This window comes from Podarcis pityusensis (assembly GCF_964106645.2).
Source record: "Podarcis pityusensis genome assembly, chromosome: 13".
NCBI classification, from domain to species: Eukaryota; Metazoa; Chordata; class Lepidosauria; order Squamata; family Lacertidae; genus Podarcis; species Podarcis pityusensis.
In genome coordinates, this window is record NC_138038.1 from 10,939,380 (window position 1) to 10,964,788 (window position 25,409).

Consider the following 25,409-nt stretch of genomic DNA (forward strand, 5'->3'; position numbering starts at 1 on the left):
AACACTTTGTGAATTCTGATTTTTTATTATTTTTTAAGGAGCATGTGGAGTTTCTCATTTTAAACTAGCCATCTGGACTACAGGAATAAAATGGTTCTGCTGAATGGATTTACTTGGGAATAAGCATCATATTTGCTTGTTATGGAAAAGGATGTAATGGTTCTAAAGTAAATAATGAAACGAGCATTCTGTACATTGGTGCTTGGCCATTTCTTCTCTCTCTCTCTCTCTCTCTCTCTCTCTGTACAGTGGTACCTCGGTTTACATACGCTTCAGGTTACAGACTCCACTAACCCAGAAATAGTACCTCGGGTTAAGAATTTTGCTTCAGGATGAGAACAGAAATTGTGCTCCAGCGGCGCAGCAGCAGCAGGAGGCCCCATTAGCTAAAGTGGTGCTTCAGGTTAAGAACAGTTTCAGGTTAAGAACGGACCTCCGGAACGAATTAAGTACTTAACCCGAGGTACCACTGTATATATATATATATTAAAGCAAAAAGATCAAGGGACGAACCTGGATAGCTCAGTTCTTTAGAGCATGGGTAGGCAGACTAAGGCCCGGGGGTTGGATCCTGCCCAATCGCCTTCTAAATCAGGCCTGTTGACAGTCCGGGAATCAGCGTGTTTTTACATGAGTAGAATGTGTGCTTTTATTTAAAATGCATCTCTGGGTTATTTGTGGGGCACAGGAATTTGTTCATCCCCCCCCCCCCAAAAAAAACAGTCCGGCTCTCTACAAGGTCTGAGGGACAGTGGACTGGCCCCCTGCTGGAAATGTTTGCTGACCCCTGCTTTAGAGCATGGTTGCAGGTCTGATCTCAGTATGGGACTTCACTGTGGGGGGGTTGGATCCTGAGGATCTCTCCCAACTCTGCAATTCTATGAGTCTTAAGGATACTGCAGCAGCCAGCATTGGCCCCAGTGACCCATGGCCCATGGGTACCCTGGTGCTGACACCAAGCCTGTTTGCCACTGCCCCATCGCCTGCTGTAATTGTGGGTGGCTGGGTTGTGGGGCCTTGGGAGTTCATCCAGAAGGCACAACCCTAGCTGCCCCACTGGCTGCCTCTTCCAAGTCTCAACAACAACATCCAAAGCGCATTTCTTATTCCGATTCTCATTGGAACACAGTGGTACCTCTGGTTACGTACTTAATTTGTTCTGGAGGTCTGTTCTTAACCTGAAACTGTTCTTAACCTGAAGCACCACTTTAGCTAATGGGGCCTCCCGCTGCCGCCGCGTGATTTCTGTTCTCATCCTGAAGCAAAGTTCTTAGAGAGCCAGTGTGGTGTAGTGGTTAAGAGCGATAGACTCGTAATCTGGGGAACCGGGTTCGGGTCTCCACTCCTCCACATGCAGCTGCTGGGTGACCTTGGGCTAGTTACATTTCTCTGAAGTCTCTCAGCCCCACTCACCTCACAGAGTGCTTGTTGTGGGGGAGGAAGGGAAAGGAGAATGTTAGCCGCTTTGGGACTCCTTCGGGTAGTGATAAAGCGGGATATCAAATCCAAACCCTTCTTCTTTTTCTTCTTAACCCGAGGTACTATTTCTGGGTTAGCGGAGTCTGTAATCTGAAGTGTATGTAACCTGAAGCGTCTGTAACCCGAGGTACCACTGTAAATGCATAGGCTGCCTCCACACCATATATTTAAAGCACAGGATTCCACCCAAAATCCTGAAAACTGTACTTTTTTATGGGAATTATAGTTCAGTGATGGCATGAGCTACAGTTCTCATTATTCTTTTTTGGGGGGGGCATGTGTTTTAAATGTGTGTGTGCAGCCTCTGTATTTGAGATTCAGAACATCCTCGGGTGTGGTTTTGCCTCTTGCCGCACAGCAAAGCACTGTCAGGCTGTGCTTTTCTGTGTAAATAACAGCTGTACAGTGGTGCCCCGCAAGACGAATGCCTCGCAAGACGGAAAACCCGCTAGACGAAAGGGTTTTCCGTTTTGGAGGTGCTTCGCAAAACGAATTTCCTATGGGCTTGCTTCGCAAGAGGAAAATGTCTTGCGAGTTTCTGCGGGGTTTTTTTCCTTTTCCCCCCCTTTCTCCCAAGCCGCTAAGCCGCTTATCAGCTGAGCCGCTAAGCCGCTTAACAGCTGATCGCTAAGCCGCTTAACAGCTGATCCGTTAAGCCACTAAGCCGCTTATCAGATAAGCCGCTTAACAGCTGATCCGCTAAGCCCGCTAAGCCGCTAATACTGTAGCGCTAATCCGCTAAACCGCTAATGGGCTTGCTTCGCAAGACGAAAAAACCCGCAAGACGAAGAGACTCGCGGAACGGATTCTTTTCGTCTTGCGAGGCACCACTGTAGTTGCAAAGGTTGGTGACCTCCTCCTGCTGCCTCTTGCAGATCAGCCTGACAACCCCAGCGAAGAAAACTGTGGGGTGATACGGACAGAGTCGTCAGGGGAATGGCAGAACCGTGACTGCAGCATGGCCTTGCCTTACATCTGCAAGAAGAAACCCAATGCCACTTCTAATATATACTTCTTACGTGAGTAATATGCAGAAAGCGATTGGTTTGACGTATATATATCATGATCTGAAAGCCACCTATCTCATGCCTGCCTTTCTGCAACCCCAACAACTATTGGCCGAGCTGTTCTGATGTCACGAAATGTCCGTGAAACATGTGCTGACTGTCTGGAGTAGAAGTGAGTGTCGGGAACGGAATGCTCCAAAGAGCGCAGCTTCTGTGAGACAAGTGAAAGGGCAGTTTAACTGCGGTCTTTTTTTTCCTGGCTGAAGCTGTACAGGAAGAGTAGGCCTAGGGGAAAGCATGACTATAAAGCAGAGAGTGGGCAGAAGAAGCTTTCAAGCAGTGCTGTTGAGAGAAAAAGACAAAAGCCTGAGGGGAAAATGAAGGAGGGAGACCTGGTGGAAAACATCTTGCTGGATTTAGGGGCAGAAATACATGCAGTTGGTTGGAAGGAAGTAGGCAAGCAATGTCGGTTTGTAGAAAAAGTGCCAGGTAGTCCTAGAGGGTCTAAGTGAGGAGGGAGGGGAATTTTACACTTTCATCTGCATTGGCTGCAGGGTCTGCAGTTTGAAGGATTTTATTAGCTCTCTGTCAGATGGAGCCTTTTGGATTCATATATTTATTTACTTTATACGATTTCTGACCTGGCCCACCCTGTAAGGCCCCATACAATCAAAACTAAATAAAAGAAGGGAAAGGGTTTACAGCCGTACCTTGGAAGTCAAACGGAATCCGTTCCAGAAGTCCGTTCGACTTCCAAAATGTTCGGAAACCAAAGCACGACTTCTGATTGGCTGCAGGAAGCTCCTGCAGCCAATCGGAAGCCCCGTCGGATGTTCGGCTTCCAAAGATAGTTCGCAAACCGGAACAGTCACTTCCAGGTTTGTGGCGTTTGGAAGCCAAAATGTTTGAGAACTAAGCTGTTCGAAAACCAAGTTACGACTGTGCATGCAATGATAAAAAACAAATAAAACAGTTCCAATCAAAACTGGAAGTGAGTCCTTCAAAAAAAAACCCAATCCATTAATTGACAGAGGCCAGAGTTAAAGAGGTGCGTCTTTTCAGCACACGACAGAACCTAGACAATGAAGATGTGAAGATGCTTGCTAGTTTGTTCATGGAGGGCATGTGAAATTTCTGCTTTCCGGGTTGCGGATCTTGGGTGTGCGCTCCTAATTAAAATATCGCTCCCACAACTTTCCCCGGATACTGCTTACTCAAAGCTTTGCTTTTCCTAATTGCAGTGGAGTCTGATGTGAAGGTTGACTGTGATCCAGGCTGGCAGCCTTTCCAGACCAACTGCTACCGCTTGATCAGTGAAAAGAAGAGTTGGCCAGATGCCAAAAAAACCTGCTTGCGGAGCGAAGGGGATCTGGTCAGTATCCACACCCTCAACGAACTGGAATTTGTTACCAAGCAAATCAAGCAAGGTAAGCAATGCTGTGTCACATGTGCTCTGTGTGTGTGTTTGCTTGTGTGTATGTGGATTATCCCATAAAGAAGGCTGATCGCTGAAGAATTGATGCTTTAGAATTATGGTGCTGGAGGAGACTCTTGAGAGTCCCATGGACTGCAAGAAGATCAAACCTCTCCATTCTGAAGGAAATCAGCCCTGAGTGCTCACTGGAAGGACAGATCCTGAAGCTGAGGCTCCAATACTTTGGCCCCCTCATGAGAAGAGAAGACTCCCTGGAAAAGACCCTGATGTTGGGAAAGATGGAGGGCACAAGGAGAAGGGGACGACAGAGGACGAGATGGTTGGACAGTGCTCTCGAAGCTACCAGCATGAGTTTGACCAAACTGCGGGAGGCAGTGGAAGACAGGAGGGCCTGGCGTGCTCTGGTCCATGGGGTCACAAAGAGTCGGACACGACTAAACAACAGCAACAACAACATGTGGATTATCTCTGATTTAACTTTTTTTAATGTGAGCAAAAGCTTATTTGAATATCGAGCAGTGACTCTGCTGTAGAACCAGAGTTGCTCCTTTTATATCTGCACACACTTCCAAAATGAATCAAGCCTAGGATCAGCTGATTCTCTCTATTTCCAGGAGAAGCTGGCTGTGCAGAATGCTGATTGGCTGGCTCTTGTGACAATCACAAAGCTGCCTCCCTCCCAGCTCGCCATCCAGATGTTTTGGGGACAATCTTGAAGCTATTCACCTCGAGCACAGGGTGTTAAAAAGGGAGTCTTTTAGAAAATCTGGATTTTTTTTTTTTTTAAGCACTGAATAAATGTTTAATGGATAAACATGCCGCGGGGTCTGGAAAAATCATTTTGAAATGTCACAGTCTGGAAGAGCAAAATCGAGGAGAGTGAAGGTTATGGGGAGGAGCTACAGCAGGGAAATGCTCCCCTACTTCTGTAGGGAGCTATTTCTGCCTCTTCCTCAAGTTTCTAGTCTTCATGAGGATCATGTGTTTTGCTAAATGCTCACAAACCAGAGGGAACTGGTTGGTAAAAGCTGGTTGGGAGCTGCACGGCCAGGGAAAAAACAATGCTATCCAGGGTTGTAAAGACTGCAGAGAGAATAATTGGGTGCACTCTTCCCACCTTAGATCAAATCTATGCTGTCAGGTGCCATAAGAAAGCGGCAGAGATAGCGCAGGATAGTACGCACCCCGGAAATGATCTCTTTCAGCTTCTGCCTTCTGGAAGAAGGTATAGGGTTATAAAGGCCAGGACTAGCCGCCTGAGAAACAGTTTCTACGCAAATGCAATTCTGGTTCTAAACGCAGCATAAGGTATATGCTGTAGTATAGTGTATTTTAAAATGGGGTTTTAAAGTTTTTAGGGGTTTTTGAATGTTTTATGTAGTTTTTATGTAGTTTTATGTAGGTTTGTGGTAGTTTTATGTAGTTTTATGTAGGTTTGTGGTAGTTTTATGTAGTTTTATGTAGTTTTCAATTTCATTGTTCTGCAAGGGACAATGACAATAAAGATATCGTATCGTATCGACTGGGTGTATTGTGTGGGGCAGTAACTGGCAGGTGAAGAGGATTTTTTCCTCTTCATTTAGTAGAAGTCCCCCTTTTCCCTGCTTGTTTTGGCAGATGTCGAAGAGCTCTGGATTGGCCTGAACGATCTCAAGCGGCAGATGAGCTTTGAGTGGTCAGACGGCACGCCAGTGCAGTTCACATTCTGGCACCCCTTTGAGCCCAACAATTTCCGAGACAGCCTGGAGGACTGCGTGACGATCTGGGGACCGGTATGTATAAGAGCTGAAAGGGTACCCATCACGAGAAGGCGACATAGCTCCGAGCATACAGGATAGAACCCACTTTGTATCTGTCGTGCAACACTTAGGAATGCAAGCTTTCATGAACTGGAGGTTGCAATTGATTGGCGAAAATTATATTTGTAAATATGGCTCCTGGGCAAACCTGAGCTGACAGTTAGCAAAGTTGTTGGAATTCAGAGCCTTAAAGAACAGGCAGTTTTGTGGGCCGTCATGCAACTGGGTCAGCTCCTTCATCCTTTCAGTAGATTGGATGGAAAAAGAAACTTAGTGATGACTAACTTGGCCGCAAAGCAAGTGTGTAATGCAAATGGTTTTTCTTCAGTAAGAGCCTGTGGACAACTAAATTGGGTAGTAGTGTCCAGGTGAAACCCCAGTCAAGTGAGAATCTCAGGCCCAGAGGCTTAATTTGGCCCCAGGCTCCTCTCTGGCCCTTAGGACTGTCCTCAGGCCACACCCCCTCTTCCCAGGCCACAGCCCTCAGTGGTCCTGGAATTAACTCTGAGCATGTTCCTTGCTGGAGGATGGAGAGGGATGAATGAATGTGAATAAACTAGTCTACAGTACTGTGCAAAGGTAAAATCCACATATGTTGTGCTGCCCGCGTTCCTTTCTGGGTAACCACCTAGCCATTGCACATGGTCCAGAAGGGAATATGGCTCTTGGATCAAATAATAATAATAATAACAATAATTTATTACTTATACCCCGCCCATCTGGCTGGCTTTCCCCATTCGTATCCTACAGTAATGATAAGTAAAGGTAAGGTACGCAGGTGGTCTAAACCACTGAGCCTCTTGGGCTTGCCAAATGGAAGGTCGGCGGTTCGAATCCCCGTGATTGGGTGAGCTGCCGTTGCTCTGTCCCAGCTCCTGCCAACCTAGCAGTTCGAAAGCACGCCAGTGCAAGTAGATAAATAGGTACCACTGCAGCGGGAAGGTAAACGGCATTTCCGTGTGCTCTGGTTTCCGTCACGGTGTCCTGTTGCGCCAGAAACGGTTTAGTCATGCTGGCCACATGACCCGGAAAGCTGTCTGTGGACAAACGCTGGCTCCCTTGACCTGAAAGTGAGATGAGCGCCGCAACCCCATAGTCGCCTTTGATGGGACTTTACCGTCCAGGGGTCCTTTACCTTTTTTTTTTTTTTTTAACAGTAATGATAATCTTGAACATATGTTTATTTTCTTACAGAGTCCCCCCCCCCACTGTACCTGGGAATAACTTTTGCTGCAATTCCGATTAAGTAAAACAAGGGTAGGGAATGGATCTCAGGACTGATCAGTGGAAAGTGAGGATGTGTAGGAGAAAATTAGATTGAAATGGAGTAGCAGGCAAGATGGAGTATCGCTGCAGAAGGGCACAGAGACAAATAGCCTGTTTTTAGGGGGTGGAGGTGGGGGAAATCAAAGGCTTCTAACCGATGCAGAATTCTTACGATAAGGCAAGGCTGGGAAAGCTTTGTCCCTCCAGATGTTGTTGGATTCCAACTCCCATCCGCCCCATCCAGCATGATCATGTGTCAAGCATGATGGTATTGTAGTTTAGCAGTATCCAGAAGGCTGCAGGTTCTCATCCCTGCGATAAAGGACTGTATTGGTCCTGAGGTTTTTGTTTGTGTGTTTGTTTTTTAAATGCAGTGGTACCTCGGGATGCGAACGGGATCTGTTCCGGAGCCCCATTTGCATTCTGAATGGAACGTAAGACGCGATGGCACATGCGCACGGGTTGCGTTTTGCCGCTTCCACACATGTGCATGACGTCATTTTGAGCGTCTACGCGAGCGGCGAAACCCGGAAGTAACGCGCTCCGTTACTTCCGGGTTGCCTTGGAGCGCAACCCGAAAGCGCTCAACCTAAAGCACATTCAACCCGAGGTATGACTGTAGAATTAAATTTCATCAGTGCAGTGCATCCTTCAATGGACTTATTTATTTCCTGTGCTCATTTTAGGAGCTCTCTTTTGCTGGACCAAGGTGAGATTAGGGGAGAACAAACTGCAAGTAATTCTAGTGCTCCGAAAAGAACATAGGAGTGGTGCCCCCACAGTTGCATAATGATTTAAATAATTTGAGTCCCGCAAGATCCGAAGGGCACTAGGTTGGAGAAAGGATGGACTGGGATACTCCGTAGGGCGGAAGGCTTACATTTTTGGGTTACGTGTTTTGAAGCTGCTGCCTTCTGTGAGGAATTCTTTTCCTTGAGCTGGGACTTCTCTGCCTCTCTCTGTCCAGGAGGGGAGGTGGAACGATAGCCCTTGCAACCTGACGTTGCCTTCCGTGTGCAAGAAGCGTGGCCGCGTGAGCCAGGGGAGAGAGGAGGAGGACCACGGCTGCAGAAAGGTAAAGAGATCAATGGTGGCGTTGCAATCAAAGGTGACAGGGCGGAAGGCCGCAGGAAGGGGAGAAGGGGAGGTTGGGAGTTGCGGTCCAAAGGCTGCCTCTTGGGGAACAGGCCTCTACAGGCTGACATATGAGCACTTCTGGAGAGGAGAAGGATGAGGCCCAAGGCCTGCCCTGCCCAAGGCATGTGAGGTTTCTGACTCATGAGCGACTGACGAGGAGAAGTCTCTGTGTTTTCAAATGCTGCTTTGGAAATAATAATAATAATAATAATAATAATAATAATAATAAATTTTATTTGTATCCCGCTCTCCCCAGCCAAAGCCAGGCTCAGAGCGGCTAACATCATATAAATAAGACAATATGCATAATACAATATACAATATGTAAATAAAATAACATTCAACATTCATTAAAACAATATAGAATAATATTAAATATCAGCATTTCAAAATTAAACAGAAATCCACTCAACAGTTACAATAAGTAATTTCTAAACACTCATTTGGAGCAGAGCAGTGAACAAATAAGAAACCAGAAGTTCGTAAACCCTTTCTAAAATAAAAGCAAGATGTGTGTCCTGTACTCTGTTTAAACTAAGCTATTGCCCTTTGAGAGAGACATTGTACCAGCTGCATGTTGTCTGTCCAGATGTGTGCTGTCCAGATAGACTTCCTTTTTCCGCTGCAGCTCAGCTGTCAAAGTTACATCTCCTTTCCAGCTGGCCAGGGCCGGAATGTGCTCGCCTTTCTCCCTCTGCAACAACAGTGCAAGCTGGGAAGGGGGACATGGAACGTTTCTGTATTAACTGCTTTTAGCTAAGGGAATTCTGGCATTGTCAAGGGCCCTGTGGCACCAGCTGGGACGGGGCAGGAATGTTTGTCTGTGTCAGAGAGGGGTCCCAAGGTGTGAGTGGTGGGGGGGTATGAAGTTCAAGCTGCGACTTAGTCCTGCCATGGGTCACAGAAGGGGAGGCAGAGCTGGCAGGGCTAGTTCAGGGAGGGGGTCCCGTCGCCATCCGTGTCGTGCAAACTCAGCCCCACACTCCGGTGTGCACACTTTTAAGCCCAGCCTTCCCGTTTGTGATGAGCGCCTTGCCATTGATGGGCCACACCCTGCTCTTTAAAAGTAGAGGTATTTTGTTATGCCAAGCCATGTATCATGCTTCAAATCGTGCATCCTGTACTTTGAGCTGAAGAAGAAGAAGAGTTTGGATATCCCGCTTTATCACTACCCTAAGGAGTCTCAAAGGGACGCAGGTGGGTTAAATCACAGAGCCTAGGACTTGCCGATCAGAAGGTCGGCGGTTCGAATCCCCGCAACGGGGTGAGCTTCCGTTGCTCGGTCCCTGCTCCTGCCAACCTAGCAGTTCGAAAGCACGTCAAAGTGCAAGTAGATAAATAGGTACTGCTCTGGCGGGAAAGTAAATGGCATTTCCGTGCGCTGCTCTGGTTCGCCAGAAGCGGCTTAGTCATGCTGGCCACATGACTCGGAAGCTGTACGCCGGCTCCCTTGGCCAATAAAGTGAGATGAGCGCCGCAACCCCAGAGTCGGCCACGACTGGACCTAATGGTCAGGGGTCCCTTTACCTTTACCTTAAGGAGTATCAAAGCGGCTCACAATCTCCTTTCCCTTCCTCCCCCACATCAAACACTCTGTGTGGTGAGTGAGGCGGAGAGACTTCAGAGAAGTGTGACTAGCCCAAGGTCACCCAGCAGCTGCATGTGGAGGAGCGGGGAAGCGAACCTGGTTCACCAGATTACGAGTCCACTGCTTTTAACCACTACACCACAAGACCGTGTGCAGATTTTATCGATAAAGCTTTCGGACTTTCCCCCAGCTGAGAGTCCCCAAGGCTTTCGTCCGAAGGCGGGAGCCGCAAGGAGAGACACAAGAAATCTGTAAGATTCCTTAGAATACTGTTTTTGAATTGAATTGATGTTTGGGTGTGGAGGAGGATAACAGAGAGGAGAAGTGGCTGAAGTTTACGAGCATTGGTCAGTTTGTTTATATGCTTGTTTAAATTCTCCCTTTTAAGTAAACCCACTGTTTAGCTCTGAGGGATGAGGGTAAAAGATTGGCCTGCTAAAAGTTGAACGCAACTTCTTATAAACATTAAATGGCAACCTTTGCCTTTGGACAGCTGGTCCCTTGACTTAGATATGGGCTGGAAGTAAAGCCGCATCATTCCTCAAAAGTTGTGGTGGGAGCTCTGAATTGCTCTCTAGGATCAGAATGCATTGGGGTTGTCTGCACCTTTGAAAACCACCATGTCACTAGTTGCAGTAGACACTGGGCTGGTTTCTGGGTCATCTAGCAGATGCCTCTAAGTTTCCCTTTAGATGTTTCCTTCGTTTTTGGTCATCTAGCTTTTGCTCGGTTCTTTTCCATTGTGTTTGCTACCATCCCGTTCTGCTTTAAGGAAAGTTTTGTGTGTCTTTTTAAGAGTCCGAATGGTGCCCTCCAGATGTGGTCGTGCCAGCTGGAGCTGATGGAAGTTGTAGTCCAGCAACATTGGGTGCTTTAGTTGCGATTCCTGCATTAATGTATTTTAAATCTTTGTTGGAAGCAACCCAGAGTGGCTGGGGAGACCCAGCCAGATGGGTGGGGTACAAATAATAAATTATTATTATTGTTATTATTATTGCAAGGACTAGATGACTCCTCAGGGGTCCCTTCCAACTCTTAAGAATCTAACATCTGGAGGGCACCAAGTTGGCAAAGGCTGATAAATACCAGCCAAAGGTGGTTCTTTGAAAGGAGAGTCATCTGGACTGCTTTGAGTAGCCCAGCTGCCATGTGGGCCATGCCGTGTGTGTGTGTGTGTGTGTGTGTGTGTGTGTGTGTGTCTTAGCATTGCTTGGACTCCATGCAGAAGAAAACCCCACGTCTTGCCTTCCTGGTTTGCAGTACCTCTCTCCCTTCCCGACCCAAATCCTTCTCCCTTCTCCAAAACACTTTCCCCCCCCAGCTCTCAAGCCTCGGGACAAGGAACTATTCTTGAATAATAATACTTCTTCTAAGTCACGAACATAGCTGAGTCTGTACACAAGTGCTTTTCGCCCCTTTGCCTAGATCTGCAAAGCTACAGAAGCAGCAAAAAGTCGTGTGCCCACATGAGAGCCCAGATGTGAGGCATGGATTGCTGGGGTTCTGGGTGCCGTGTTCCCATGCCCTGCAGACTTGTATACGCCTTGTGTTTTATGAATATATTTAGCCTCTTGAACCCCAAAGGAAAAGGATCTGGCTGTAGAAGAAAACATTCACCAAATACAAAGAGGGACAGCTGCTTAGACAGAGATGCTTCGCGACTTTGTTTTTCTGCCGCTCACCTAGGCAGTCTGCTGCAGCAGAATTCCCTTCTTCTCAAGCAGTTTTATTACAAAGCTTGAATTGTTCTCTTTGACGATAAAGAAATGTGTCTGGAACCGTAGCTGTCAGTGCAGCCGTCTTTTCCGTTCCCCTTCATTGTTTCTGCTGCATGCTGAAGGTGTGCAGCTCCTTCCTATGCCTTCTGACGCTTTACGTCAATATAGATATATTTAGGAGGCACCCTGTTCCTTTGATTTGCATTTGCTTCAAACCAATTTGCACGTTGCACTTTAAACCAGTGCTTCTCCAACTACCTGATGTGGTGGATTGGCAAGCCCTGCTCCATTGCGCCAAGGGACCGCATTTGGTCCCTGAGCCATTCCACCCAACCTGGTCAGCCAACGGCTCATGGACTGGCACCCGTCCGCAGGCCAACACTTTTGAGTAGCTCTTTTTAAAATTGCTGGGACCTTATGGTGAAGACCAGGCAAGAAACTTGAGTAAAACAAGTACTCAAGTAGGTTAACCTTATTCCCATTTTACAGATTTGGGAAAATGAGCCTGAAAGTGATTGATTCCCCTAAGGCCAGTTGGGGACCAACCAGAGATATGACAAGAGTAAAAAAAGAAAAAGCGCAAGCCACTGGATAATAATTTATTACTTATACCTCGCCCATTTGTCCGGGTTTCCCCAGCCACTCCGGGCGGCTTCCAACAAGAGATTAAAAATACATTAAAACATCAGTCATTAAAAACTTCCCTAAACAGGGCTGCCTTCAGATGTCTTCTGAACATCAGATAGTTGTTTATCTCTTTGACATCTGATGGGAGGGCGTTCTACAGGGCAGGTGCCACTACTGAGAAGGCCCTCTGCCTGGTTCCCTGTAACTACATCTCGCAGTGAGGGAACTGCCAGAAGGCTCTCAGAGCTGGATCTCAGTGTCTGGGCAGAACGATGGGGGTGGAGACACTTCTTCAGGTATACTGGGCTGAGGTCGTTTAGGGCTTTAAAGGTCAGCACCAACCCTTTGAATTGCGCTCAGAAACGTATTGGGAACCAATGTAGATCTTTCAAGACCGGTGTTATGTGGCCTCGACGGCCGCTCCCAGTCACCAGTCTAGCTGCCGCATCCTGGATTAGTAGTAGTTTCCGGGTCACCCTCAATGCTAGCCCCATGTAGAGCCCCTTGCAGTAGTCCAAGCAGGAGATAACTTCTGGACTTCTCTTTTCCTCGTCTCCCTTCTTTCCCTCCCCATTGTCAACATTCCAGATGTTTCCTCCAGCTGTCAGAGGCTCCCGATCTGGTTGCTGGCCCACAGAGCTCAGCAAAAGCTCCAGCACTCCCTATCTTTTGTCCTAAAGCAACCAAGATGGTGTTTTTGGCAAGAGGTGAGCCCATCTGTCTAGCGGATGCATTCCTCGCAGGCAGCATTGCGAACTTGGATGAAGGCTGGCGTCCAGCAGGTCCCTTCCTCCTCCCTCTCTCCTTCCCAGATATCCCTGTTCTTTTCCAGCATGACTTTTTAAAAAAGCAACAACATGCTGACATTTCCTTGGTTCTGTATTCTCCCAAATGGTTTCCTTCGTAACTAGGAGGACCCAGCCATAGGCCATTTATGCTAACAGCAGAGCTCAGAAGACCAGCTCCTAACCCTCCATTAAGTACTGTATTTTTTGCTCTATAAGACTCACTTTTTCCCTTCTAAAAAGTAAGGGGAAATGTGTGTGCGTCTTATGGAGTGAATGCAGGCTGCGCAGCTATCCCAGAAGCCAGAACAGCAAGAGGCATCGCTGCTTTCGCTGCGCAGCGATCCCTCTTGTTGTTCTGGCTTCTGAGATTCAGAATATTTCTTTTCTTGTTTTCCTCCTCCAAAAACTAGGTGCGTCTTATGGCCTGGTGCGTCTTATAGAGCGAAAATACGGTAGTTTCCTTTCTAAATCTGCATCCAGTTGTTGAATATATGAGCAGCAGTTCTCCGCTGGAGTAAGATGCTTTGGAAGTTGTGGAATCTCTTCCTTCAAAGAGCTTCAAGAAACGATTGGAAGCTGCAACAGAAAAGTCTTTGCAAGGAAGAGAATTCTCTTGTTGCGCACATTTCGGCCTCCATCTTTCTTTCCTCCCTCCCTCTTGTCATTATGGGTTGAGAAATGGTCCATAAAGGTGAAGCAGAAGAGTGTGCAAGGGAGAGAATCTTTCTCTGAACAAGAAGAGGGAGATGGTTCTCATTCTTGGGGTGCAGAATCAGCCCAGGGAAGCTGTTAGGATATCTGTTCTGAGATTGGGGATAGCTGATGTTGTGCCCTCTAGATGTTGTTGGACTACAACTCCCATTATCTCCGGCCATTGGCCATGCTGGCTGGGGATGATGGGAGCTGGAGTCTTTCCTGGGGATCTCATAGCCCGTTGTTTTTCAGCTGTGGTACTCGTATCACCCGATGCGCTGTGAAGCATCGCTGGCTGAAAAATCCTTGGGGTTGGGTGATCCACTGTGTCAGGGAACTGCCGTCAGCTCAGAGGCGAGAGATGGAAGGGCAGTTGTGTTACAGGGAGCCTCCGAAGATCTTGCGAAGCAGTTCTTCCTCTGGCGAGGAGGGAAGACCCGCCTCCAGTGAGGAAGGGGCACAGGGATCAGAAGATGCAAGGGAGAGCCTCAACAGCGAGCCTGTGCAAAGCGGAGGGGAGGCAAGTCCCCCTTTGCGCAGTAGGTTTGCGCGCAGAGAGGGGAGGAGAAGGGTGGGGGACACACGACTGTTATGCTGGGGAAGGTATAAGGACCGCCCACTCCCAGATTGTGCTAGCGACTGAGCAGACATGGACTTGTGACGCTCTGCACTGTAAATGGTTTGTGCAGATAATAAAGCCTGGAAAAGACAGGTCGGAGTCTTGCCTGTTTGCTCTCGAGCAACCACACCAGACCTGACACACTGGGTCCCTTGTGAGTGGATAGGTCTGTGCATGGTCCAGATGTCTCCCTAGCTAAGGCGTCCTAACTGAGTTAAGTTGTGGGCGAACATATCCGACGACAAGCGATTCTTCCAAAGCAGCTCTTTATTTGTAAGCTGGAACAGAACTGAACTGAGGAGCTCAGTCAGCCTGCTTATATAGAGCTCCGCTAGAATGCAACAGTAACCATTTTCTGTAACTAGCCAATCACTGAACGTCACTTTTGATCCTTCATTTGCATACAAACTATCTACAGTACAGTGGTACCTCGCAAGACGAATGCCTCGCAAGACGAAAAACTCGCAAGACGAAAAAACTCGCAGAATGAATTAATTTCGTCTTGCGAGGCACCACTGTATCCCCCTGCTGGCCCAGGGTGAGAACTTCAGTACATAACAGCTCTCCTGTTTCTTTCCTTCTTGCCCTGGGTCTTCTTCCTTGCTCATTTGATCCCTTCTCCTTTTAGCCCTCCTCCTTCGCTCTTGTGGCCTGCTTGCTGCCTCCTTTCAAAGGCTTCTCCCACGTTGCATGTTGATAGTGGCGAGCCCTGTGGTTGCTTTCAAAAGGAGCTTTTTCAGACCTTTGAATGATTCCCCCTCCATCTGCCTGACCAATTTGAGCTGCCTATTGTGCTCCCAGCTTAGGAGAGGCTCCAACATCAACAAACCAGAGCTATGAAAGCACTCTGCGGTGGAGTTTGAACTTCTTCCCTTTTCCCTTTTTTCTCTTGCCGAAGGAAGAGAGTTCACTTCCCCTTTTTAGACTCTTCTGGGCATTGGTAGCTTGGGTTAGGGTGTGGGGATTTCAAGCGGCTTTGATGTGTTTTCCTTCTTCCTTTCTAAACTCTGCAACGTCTTCTCCTTGTGCTGTGACCTTGAAAACTAAGCCAGAGCCAGCCTAGGTGGAGAGGGCAGAAACCAATAATGGAGACCCCACCACCCATGACCCACAGGCCAAGTCCACACAAGTAGTCCATAGCTGTCAAGCGTCCCTTATTTGGCGGGACAGTCCCTTATCCCAGCGCCATGTCCTGCTGCTGTCCCTTATTGATGATGTCCCTTAAATAAGCTACTGAAGGTAATGGGGACCTCTCTATGTCCAGCTGTGCTTTGTCAACAACAAATTGTTGCTTTTTTGTGTTGAATATATGCTATATGGTAATTTATGGACCTAATAGGTATCTAAAGCCATTTGCACGCAGCAAAATATGTATTTTATCCAAGTAATTGTTGATCCCTTATTTTGGCTGCTGATCCCTTATTTTCGAGGCTGCTGGTCCCTTATTTTCAAATCTGTCAGTTGACAGCTATGCAAGTAGTCACTTCCTTTCTTTCCCGTAAAAAGGATGCTGCAGAAATCCAAAGGGTTGCATCCAGTGCTGATTCTGCTCCAAGAAGTCCCATTGAAGTTAAGGGACATGCCTAACTTGCACCCATTAAATTCAGTGGGTCTACTTTGGGTGGGATGGGAAGGGACTGTGAAGCCATACGGCCCATTTCTCAGAAAGTGCATCCTGCGTGCCAGTCAGGGATGGGAGAGGAATTCGCTGCCTTGGTTGCCCTTCTTCCACATTTGTTTGTTTGTTTATAATAATAATAATTTATTACTTATACCCCGCCCATCTGGCTGGCTTTCCCCTGCCACTCTGGGCGGCTTTAAACCAAATATTAAAAACACAGTACAGCATTAAACATTAAAAAAACTTCCCTAAACAGGGCTGCCTTCAGATTTCTTCTAAAAGTAAAATGGTTGCTTATTGCCTTGACATCTGTTGGGAGGGCATTCCACAGGGCGGGTGCCACTACCAAGAAGGCCCTCCACCTGGTTCCCTGTAATCTCACTTCTCGCCGTGAGGGAATCGCCAGAAGGCCCTCAGGGCTGGACCTCAGTGTTTGTTTGTTTGTTTGTTTGCCACCCTTCATCAAAAGATCTCAGGGCGGTTCACAAAGATAAAAAACAAGTAAATAATTAAACCAAAACAACAAAAACGATAACCCCCACCTTCCCACAGAAACATTTAAAAAGCCGTAGACTATTAATCAGTCAAAGGCCTGGTTGAAAAATTTAAAGTGAAGGCACCATGCAAACCTCCCTGGGGGAAAGCATTGCACAAATGAGGAGCCACTACAGAAAAGGCCTGCTCTAGTTATTTTATTTATTTACTAAATTTGTATTCAGTGTTGAGGATTTTATTCTCTCTTGTAATGCCCTGGTGCTTAGTTTTAATCATGAACAGTTTCTTATTTCCACTATATTGGGGTTCTTTGCTTTCATTGTTGGTTGTGCTTTTATTGCTGTAGTTTTTATCCTGCGTTGTAAGATGCTCCAGTTTCTGTTTTGAAAAGAGTGGGGGTGTGTGTGTGAGTATTATTATTTTTTTACAGTAAACGGTCAACGTGCTTAGGATTGCAGCCAAAGGTGCTTTTGATAAACGGTGTAACTATTTGATATTTTCTCTTGGGATGGTAAAATAAACAGTGATTTTAACAAATGCCTGCCCTCCTTAGTTGGGAGCTTAGGTTTGCATACTTGGTAGTTGTGGTCTCTTAATTAAACTGCGTTGAATTTCATCTCCACCACCACAAGCAAGCAGCCACCATTAGCAATGTGCTGAGCTAAGCTTGAACGGATAATACTTCTTTCTCCTTTAAAAAGCAGTCACTGGGATGGGCTGCCAAAAGTTGGCCCACACTCAGCAGATGGCAAGTGGCTTGCCTTGCTAAGCCTTGATGGTGGGCTTAACAAAGTACTGTTTCGAACACGGGTTCAAATGATCATGTGGATGACTCAGAGCAACGAGGGAACAGAAATACAGTCTGAAATGTACTCGGAGTCGAGAGTGGATTCCATGCTCTTTATTCAGCTCATAGTGGTGAGGAGGAATGAAAGTTCCCCCCAAATATCTGCTTTATATATATTATTTACACAATGGGCTGCACGTGATTGGCTAATTCCGGTATTCTCCTGTAGGCCCATCAGGTTGTGGATTCACTTCCATCTGGAGCTGGATTGGGTGGCTCCTGCGGACCAATCATACTGCTGCATTGTTCTAGGACCAATCAGACTGCTGCATTCTGAATCCTATTGTTCTAGGACCAATCAGACTGCTGAATTTGGATCCTATTCAACTCAGTACATAACACAGTCGTACCTTGGAAGTTGAACGGAGTCCATTCCAGAAGTCCGTTTGACTTCCAAAACGTTCGGAAAGCAAAGCACAGCTTCTGATTGTATGCAGGAAGCTCCTGCAGCCAATTGGAAGCCCCGTCGGATGTTCAGGTTCCAAAAAATGTTCGCAAACCGGAGCAGTCCCTTCTGGGTTTGCGGCGTTTGGGAACCAAAACGTTCAAGAACTAAGCTGTTCAAAAACCAAGGTACGCCTGTACATAGAAAGTGTGTGACTCCTTTCCAATTTGCAATGTCGACTCATCATTCAGGGACAATGTTGGTTTGATAAGTTTGTTCAATGAAGCCATGTCATAAGTAAGGTGGGATGGAATGCCCAAATCATTCTCATTTTCACATATGATCTTTCATATTTTGGGTCTGTCCCAATTCTACATCAATCTGTGAGTTTACTTTTTTATATAGAAAAATCCATATGAAAATCATATTTAAATAAACTTTTTTTTTTAGCATTTATGCATTTCTAAACGTATTTTTAGGCCGCCCTATGAATTTTTCATCATATTTTTGGAATGGCTTTTGAGCTGAGAGCAACATAGCAAAATCTGGAGGTGTATGAAATATGAAGAGTAATTAAATTTTGATCTGCACATCAGTCTGGGAAGTAGGATCAGGCCAGGGTGTGTTGGAATTCGCAATACCTTGAAGACTCTCAACACTGCAGTCTTGACTTAATGGCAGCTTTCCCTTGGTGGAGATCAGGTTATCTTCAGAGGCGAACCATCAAGCAATTTGACATATGCGTCCTCCTGGAATAATGGATCATGTGAATGAACAAAGACTGGAAATACAATTAATCCGGCCGAGGACAGAATTCTCTCTAGTTTCATCTAAATTTGGGGGAAATATTGAATGACATTTGCTGCTGACTTTTCTTCTACAGCATCACCATTATACAGTGGTACCTCGGGTTAAGTACTTAATTCGTTCCGGAGGTCCGTACTTAACCTGAAACTGTTCTTAACCTGAAGCACCACTTTAGCTAATGGGGCCTCCTGCTGCTGCCGCACTGCCGGAGCACAATTTCTGTTCTCATCCTGAAGGAAAGTTCTTAACCCGAGGTACTATTTCTGGGTTAGCGGAGTCTGTAACCTGAAGCGTATGTAACCCGAGGTACCACTGTATACTAAAAATGTTCACAACAGCAAGAGAGTTTGTGATTTTATTTTCCAGAATGGGAGGATGGTAAGTTTTCTCTCTTTTTCGGCACTTAGCAGAGCACTGGGAAGGAGTGACAAAAAATTGAAACGCCCCGTAGGGTCCACAATGAAAGCTGTTGTGGGTGTTTTGAAGAGTATTGGCCACTGCCATTTTAACCCCGCCCTCCCTGATATTGCCTAATGTTGATTTCCCGGCCTGATAGTATTGTACAGCCTAAAGTCTCTTGTTGGATCAAGCTATAACCACCTAACAAAGCAAAGTAACACTTTGGTCAGATTAAAAGTAATAGAAATTGCCTTACTCTTTGCAATTCTTTTTTTTATTTAATTTTTTATTATTATGCTTTTCAGATTTATACATTTCACTAATTTCACAATCATTTAAACATTTCAGAACTTGACTTCCTTTCCCCTCTCTCTGCGGTTCCTTCAATTTATTTTTACTATCTTCTGCATATCCAAATTAACTTAATTTGCTCATTTATCCATCTACTTTAAATATATACTCTTATAAAACTTCAGGTTATTGCAGTAATCCTGACAATGTTCTTATCTGCTTACAATTTATCCATAAATATTCAATAAACCATTTCCATTCTTTTATAAAAAGTTTGTTATCTTGATTTCTTATTCTCCCGATAAGTTTTGCGATTTCTGCATATTCCGTAAGTTTTTGTATCCATTCTTCCTTTGCTTGGATTTCTTCTGCTTCTTTCTATTTTGGGGCGAGTAACATTCTTGCCGCTGTAGTCGCATACATGAATAAGTTTCTATACAGTTTAGGTATTTCTGCCCCTATAATTCCCAAAAGAAAAGCTTCTGTTTTGTTGTTTTTTACAAAGATTATTTTAAACATCCTTTTCAATTCATTATATATCATTTCCCAGTAAGCTTTAACCTTACTACAACCATACGACAGAAAGAACCTTCTTTCTCTTTACATTTCCAACACTTACTTGATTTAGATTTATACATTTCGTTGACGTTTTTCTGTCACGTTTTTCCCAGGGTTGGAAATGGCAAACTCCATCTTGCTATTGGCTGGGAGACGACCACGTGACATACAGTGATGCTCGGAAGGTGTGCACAGATTATTCGTCTACTCTGGTCACCATCACCAACAGGTGTGTGTTCTGTTGTAAGCCACCCGGAGTTTTTATTCAACAAACGTCTTTTTTATTATTTAAAGAAATTGGATTCTCATGGAATGGGTTTTCAGATATTGTGCTGCAAACACTTAGAGGGAAAGGCTAGGCCAGGCACTTGACCTCTTGGTTATTTTTGGAAGGAGCTATGCTGCCTGGCAAGGGACGTGGGTGGCGCTGTGGGTTAAACCACAGAGCCTAGGACTTGCTGATCAGAAGGTCAGCGGTTCAAATCCCGCGACGGGGTGAGCTCCTGTTGCTCGGTCCCAGCTCCTGCCAACCTAGCGGTTCGAAAGCACATCAAAGTGCAAGTAGATAAATAGGTACCGCTCTGGCGGGAAGGTAAACGGCGTTTCCGTGCGCTGCTCTGATTCGCCAGAAGCGGCTTAGTCATGCTGGCCACATGACCCGGAAGCTGTACGCCGGCTCCCTCGGCCAATAAAGCAAGATGAGCGCTGCAACCCCAGAGTCGTCCATGACTAGATCTAATGGTCAGGGGTCCCTTTACCTTTATGCTTCCTGGCTGCCACATGGCAAAAAGCAACAGGATGCTAGACTGGTGACTGGGAACGGCCACCAAGACTACATAACACTGGTCCTGAAAGACCTACACGGGCTCCCAGTACATTTCCAAGCACAATTCAAATTGTTGCTGCTGACCTTTAAAGCCCTAAACGGCCTTGGTCCAGTATACCTGAAGGGGTGTCTCCACCCCCCATCGTTCAGCCCGGACACTGAGATCCAGCTCCAAGGGCTTTCTGGTGGTTCCCTCCCTGCGAGAAGTGATGTTAGAGGGAACCAGGCAGAGGGCCTTCTCAGTAGTGGCGCCCTCCCATCAGATGTCAAGGAAATAAACAACTATCTGACTTTTAGACAGTCAGAAGGCAACCCTGTATCAGGAAGTTTTTAATGTTTGATGTTTTATTCTGTTTTTAGTGTTCTGTTGGGAGCTGCCCAGAGTGGCTGGGGTATAAATAATAAATTACTACTATTACCGTGGTACCTCGGGTTAAGTACTTAATTCATTCCTGAAACTTAATTCTTAACCTGAAACCGTTCTTTAGCTAATGGGGCCTCCTGCTGCCGCCATGCCGCCGGAGCACGATTTCTGTTCTTATCCTGAAGCAAAGTTCTTAACCTGAAGCACTATTTCTGGGTTAGCGGAGTACAGTGGTACCTCGGGTTACAGACACTTCAGGTTACATACACTTCAGGTTACAGACTCCGCTAAGAACTTTGCTTCAGGATGAGAATAGAAATCACTCTGCGGTGGCGCAGCGGCAGCAGGAGGCCCCATTAGCCAAAGTGGTACCTCAGGTTAAGAACAGTTTCAGGTTAAGAACGGACCTCCAGAACGAATTAAGTTCTTAACCAAGGTACCACTGTATTATTATTATTATTATTATTATTATTATTATTATTTGACCATCAACCTCTGGAGGAAAGATCATGGATTGGTGGATGTGGTGAGGAAGCGACTGACTCATTCCTTTGTCTTCCTGGCCAAGGTTTGAACAGGCCTATGTGAGCAGCCTAATTTATGGCTGGGAGGACGAATATTTCTGGACAGCTCTACAGGACATAAATGAAACGGGCTCCTTTCGTTGGTTGAGCGGGGATGAAGTCACCTACACCCACTGGAATCGCAACCAGCCCGGTAATAGATCCCTCTCTCTCTCTCTCTCTCTCTCTCTCTCTCTCTCTATGTGTGTTTGTGTACCTAGGGTTTGTTTACATCTTTCAAGTGACTTAGTATGTATCTCTCTTCTGCAATCACAGTGGGTTATGCATTCCCCTTTTTTAAAAAAATTTGGCTTGACTGTCTGAATTGTCTGCACTTTCTTTTTCATTTTTGAATAAATTTTATTAGGGTTTTGTAGAGAAGAATACAAAACTTAATATCAAATATCTTTTCAATTTTTTTTGTTAAGACTTTGATCTAACAACAACAAAAGCATAAAGGGGGGGGGGAGAGAGAGAGAAAGGAATGAACAAAGAAAAAGAGAGAAATAAAGAAAAAGTAATAGAAAAGAAGTTAAAGAGAGAGAGAGAAACAATAAGAAGAAACCTTGGTTTGTTGCAGTTTGTTTGGAGCTAAACAAACCATAATCCCTGGTTCAGGTATAAAGTTAAATTAGAGATTGTGACAGGTTTCCTCCACCCATTCGTGGGGAGAAGCAAAGGAGGTGTGGTTTGTTCATGCACAGTAAACCATGGTTTATAGCTTACTATGATGAGCGCAGCCATTATCTAGTCTGGTGGTTATTGCCTGATTTTGCCAAGCCAGATGGAAACCGTTTCCTTTGGCTTAAATTTTTTCTCTGGCCTATTTCCCCCTTCCCATGAGGCTTTCAGGTTATAACAAAGGCGGCTGCGTTGCCTTGGCCACGGGGAGTGCCATGGGACTATGGGAAGTGAAGAACTGCACCAGTTTCAAAGCCAAATACATCTGCAGGCAGAATTTGGGGACTCCGGTGAACCCTGAGCTTCCTTCGCCTCATCCCACCCCGAGCCTCATGGGAACTTGTCCAGCGGGATGGGTCACCAGCCCCAAGTTGAGGCATTGCTACAAGGTACGTACAAAACGAGGGGAGGCAGCCAGCCAGTTCATGGTCCAAACTTTTAATGCAAAGTGAATTGTATTAGCTCAAATTGGTTTTGGATTTAACATTTGTTCGGGCTTGTAATACTCTCACCGACTGGGATCAGTTTGTGAAATGGCTCCTTCTTTTCTCTTCTTTTCTTTTCTTTTCTTTTTTCCAAAAAAAATATTGATTTTCTTTTATAGCACACAGAAACGAACATTACATTTAACACAACATGAAGGCTTAACAACAGTAAAAACACAAAAGATAAAAGAAGATTCCCCCCCCCCCCTTCTTATTCCCTGGTATATTTACATTGCTAGAAGACTTCCTCGACATCTGCCAATCTGAATTTCATCATAACACATATTTAGCAGTTCCCAATTTCATATTTATAGCATCAGTATCCTCTTTCATTACAAACTTCTTATCCTTCCTTCCAATTGTAATCCATAATAATCATTATTATTAATCTTTTTCTATCCTTTAGCCTAATCTGTTATTTCTAGGAATTTCTTAATTATCTTATATTGCAATATCTCACTAAATATTCTTTAAATTTCTTCCATTCTTCTTGTGTTTCCTCCTCTTTCTGGTCGCGGATTCTTCCCAGTCAGGTCAGCCATTTCCGAAAAGTCCATCATCTTCATCTGCCATTCTTCTATTGTCGGCATTTCTTGCAATTTCCAATTTTTGGCTAATAAAAGTCTTGCTGCTGTAGTGGCATACAGAAACAGTCTAACATCCTTCTTTCCGGTCCTTTTATTCCAAGTAGAAAGGCTTCTGGTTTCTTAATAAATGTATTTTTCAACATTTTTAAAAATTCATTATAAATCTTTTCCCAGAAGTCTTTCACCTTAGGACACGTCCACCACATGAATCGTATTAGCTCAAATTGGTTTTGGATTTAACATTTGTCATGGCAGTTCGGGCTTGTAATTCTCAGAAGGGGTGGCTCTCACCGACCGGGTTCGGTTTGTGAAATGGCTCCCTTTTTTCTTGGGCAGGTGTTCACCTACGACAAACTTCAGGAGAAGAAAAACTGGATCATGGCCCATTTGTTCTGCAGCGATCGGAAAGCCCAACTCTTGAGCGTTGGCACTTATGAGGAGGAACATTTTATAGCCAACACGCTCAACAAGATATTTGGGTGAGGACTGAGTTACAAAAACAGGAGATGTATGTTGCTGGGCGACACCCTGGCAAATATATCCACGTGCACTCAGGCACACCTGAATGTTCCTTGGTATGTACAGTGGTACCTCGGGTTACATACGCTTCAGGTTACAGACTCCGCTAACCCAGAAATATTACCTCAGGTTAAGAACTTCAGGATGAGAACAGAAATCATGCAGCAGTAGCACGGCCGCAGCAGGAGGCCCCATTAGCTAAAGTGGTGCTTCAGGTTAAGAACAGTTTCAGGTTAAGTGCGCACCTCCGGAACGAATTAAGTACTTAACCCGAGGTACCACTGTAAGCGCATTTGCGAGTTTTGGTTTACGCGCCGACAGTGTGATTACGTTTTATATAGACAGATAGACAGCCGTCCTCCTCATCCCTTGCTTTGAGAGACGATACAGTTGAGTTGAAACCCACATTTAAAACCCCACCTTTAAAAAAAAAATAGGAAGATGGAAGCTGAAACAAAAAGTTAAAGTTAAAAAGTTGAAGCTTGTGAAGAATCATAATGTTTTATCTGGTGGTTGTGAATGGGTGGGGATAGGGAAAGAGTGAGAGGTACTGTATTTTTCGCTCTATAAGACGCACCAGACCACAAGACGCACCTAGTTTTTGGAGGAGGAAAACAAGAAAAAATAATATTCTGAATCTCATAAGCCAGAACAGCTGCGCAGTGAAAGCAGCAATCCCTCTTGCTGTTCTGGCTTCTGGGATAGCTGCACAGCCTGCATTCACTCCATAAGACGCACACACATTTCCCCTTACTTTTTAGGAGGGAAAAAGTGAGTCTTATAGAGCAAAAAAATACGGTATCTGCTGAACTGAGAAGAAGCGTGGCTGTTTTCTAAAAGGGGGAAGTGGAAATGATGGGTTCAAGTTTTGCCAATAAAAAATAATGGTTAATCAGCAGTCCTTGATATTTTTTTCAGGGGGAGGCAAGCTGAACAGGGCCTAGATGGTGCTCTGTGCATTTTTATTCTGAAACCTCGGCAGCTACTTAGCTTTGCCCGTCACAACCGTGAGATGCTGCTCTTCTCCTGTCACCATGGCTACAAAATGGAGGGGGAAGTTGGTGCCTCCCGGGTGTTGCAGGACTATAACTCCCATCATCCAGGGCAACTGGCCATACTGCTTGGGCTGATGGGAGTTGGGAGTCCCAACAATATCAGGAGAGCCACACGCGTGCCCCAACCCTGCTATAAGCAGCTTGAATCAATTGAGCCAAATCACATACAGCCAAATCGGGTGGCGGCTGGGGGGACAAACCTTGGGAGCTTTAGTCGAGCATTAAGTCTTCGCACAGTTACATGGAAGAACTGACTAAATCCTTCGAAGACAGAGGTCCTATAGCTGGGTCGGGATGGCATGGGGATGAGGGACCAACTCCCTTCTCTTGCGGGGGCCCAATTAGTGCCATTGCCTTCCGTTAAGAGTTTGGGTGTAATCCTTGACGCCTTCCTTTCCATGGAGGCTCAAGTTACAGCAACAGCCAAGGCGACATTTTTCCACCTTCGCCGCATCAAGCAGTTGGTCCCTTACCTTTCCCGCCCCGACCTGGCCACAGCGATCCATGCGACGGTCATGTCCAGGCTTGACTACTGTAATTCGCTCTACGCGGGGCTGCCCTTGAAGCTGTCCCAGAAACTCCAGCGGGTGCAGAATGCTGCAGCGAGGCTCCTCACGGGGTCTCTGCCATGGGAGCATATTCACCCAGTGCTTTTCAAGCTGCACTGGCTCCTGGTGGAGTACAGGGTCAGATTTAAGGTGCTGCTTTTGACCTTTAAAGCCCTTCACGGCCTAGGACCCTCGTACCTACGGGACCGCCTCTCCCGGTAT

At 45.8% G+C, this 25,409-nt stretch overlaps 1 protein-coding gene across 1 annotated transcript in view; it reads left to right on the forward strand.

Moving 5' to 3' along the window:
• Positions 1-25,409, forward strand: part of MRC2 (mannose receptor C-type 2) — an 80,162-nt gene that overhangs the window by 25,604 nt on the left and 29,149 nt on the right. Inside the window, exons 6-13 of the mRNA XM_080976484.1 lie at positions 2,355-2,498; positions 3,728-3,913; positions 5,539-5,693; positions 7,954-8,061; positions 19,673-19,788; positions 21,318-21,466; positions 22,165-22,382; positions 23,402-23,544. Coding sequence (XP_080832610.1) covers positions 2,355-2,498; positions 3,728-3,913; positions 5,539-5,693; positions 7,954-8,061; positions 19,673-19,788; positions 21,318-21,466; positions 22,165-22,382; positions 23,402-23,544 — 1,219 coding nt within the window. The remainder of the gene's footprint in view (positions 1-2,354; positions 2,499-3,727; positions 3,914-5,538; positions 5,694-7,953; positions 8,062-19,672; positions 19,789-21,317; positions 21,467-22,164; positions 22,383-23,401; positions 23,545-25,409) is intronic.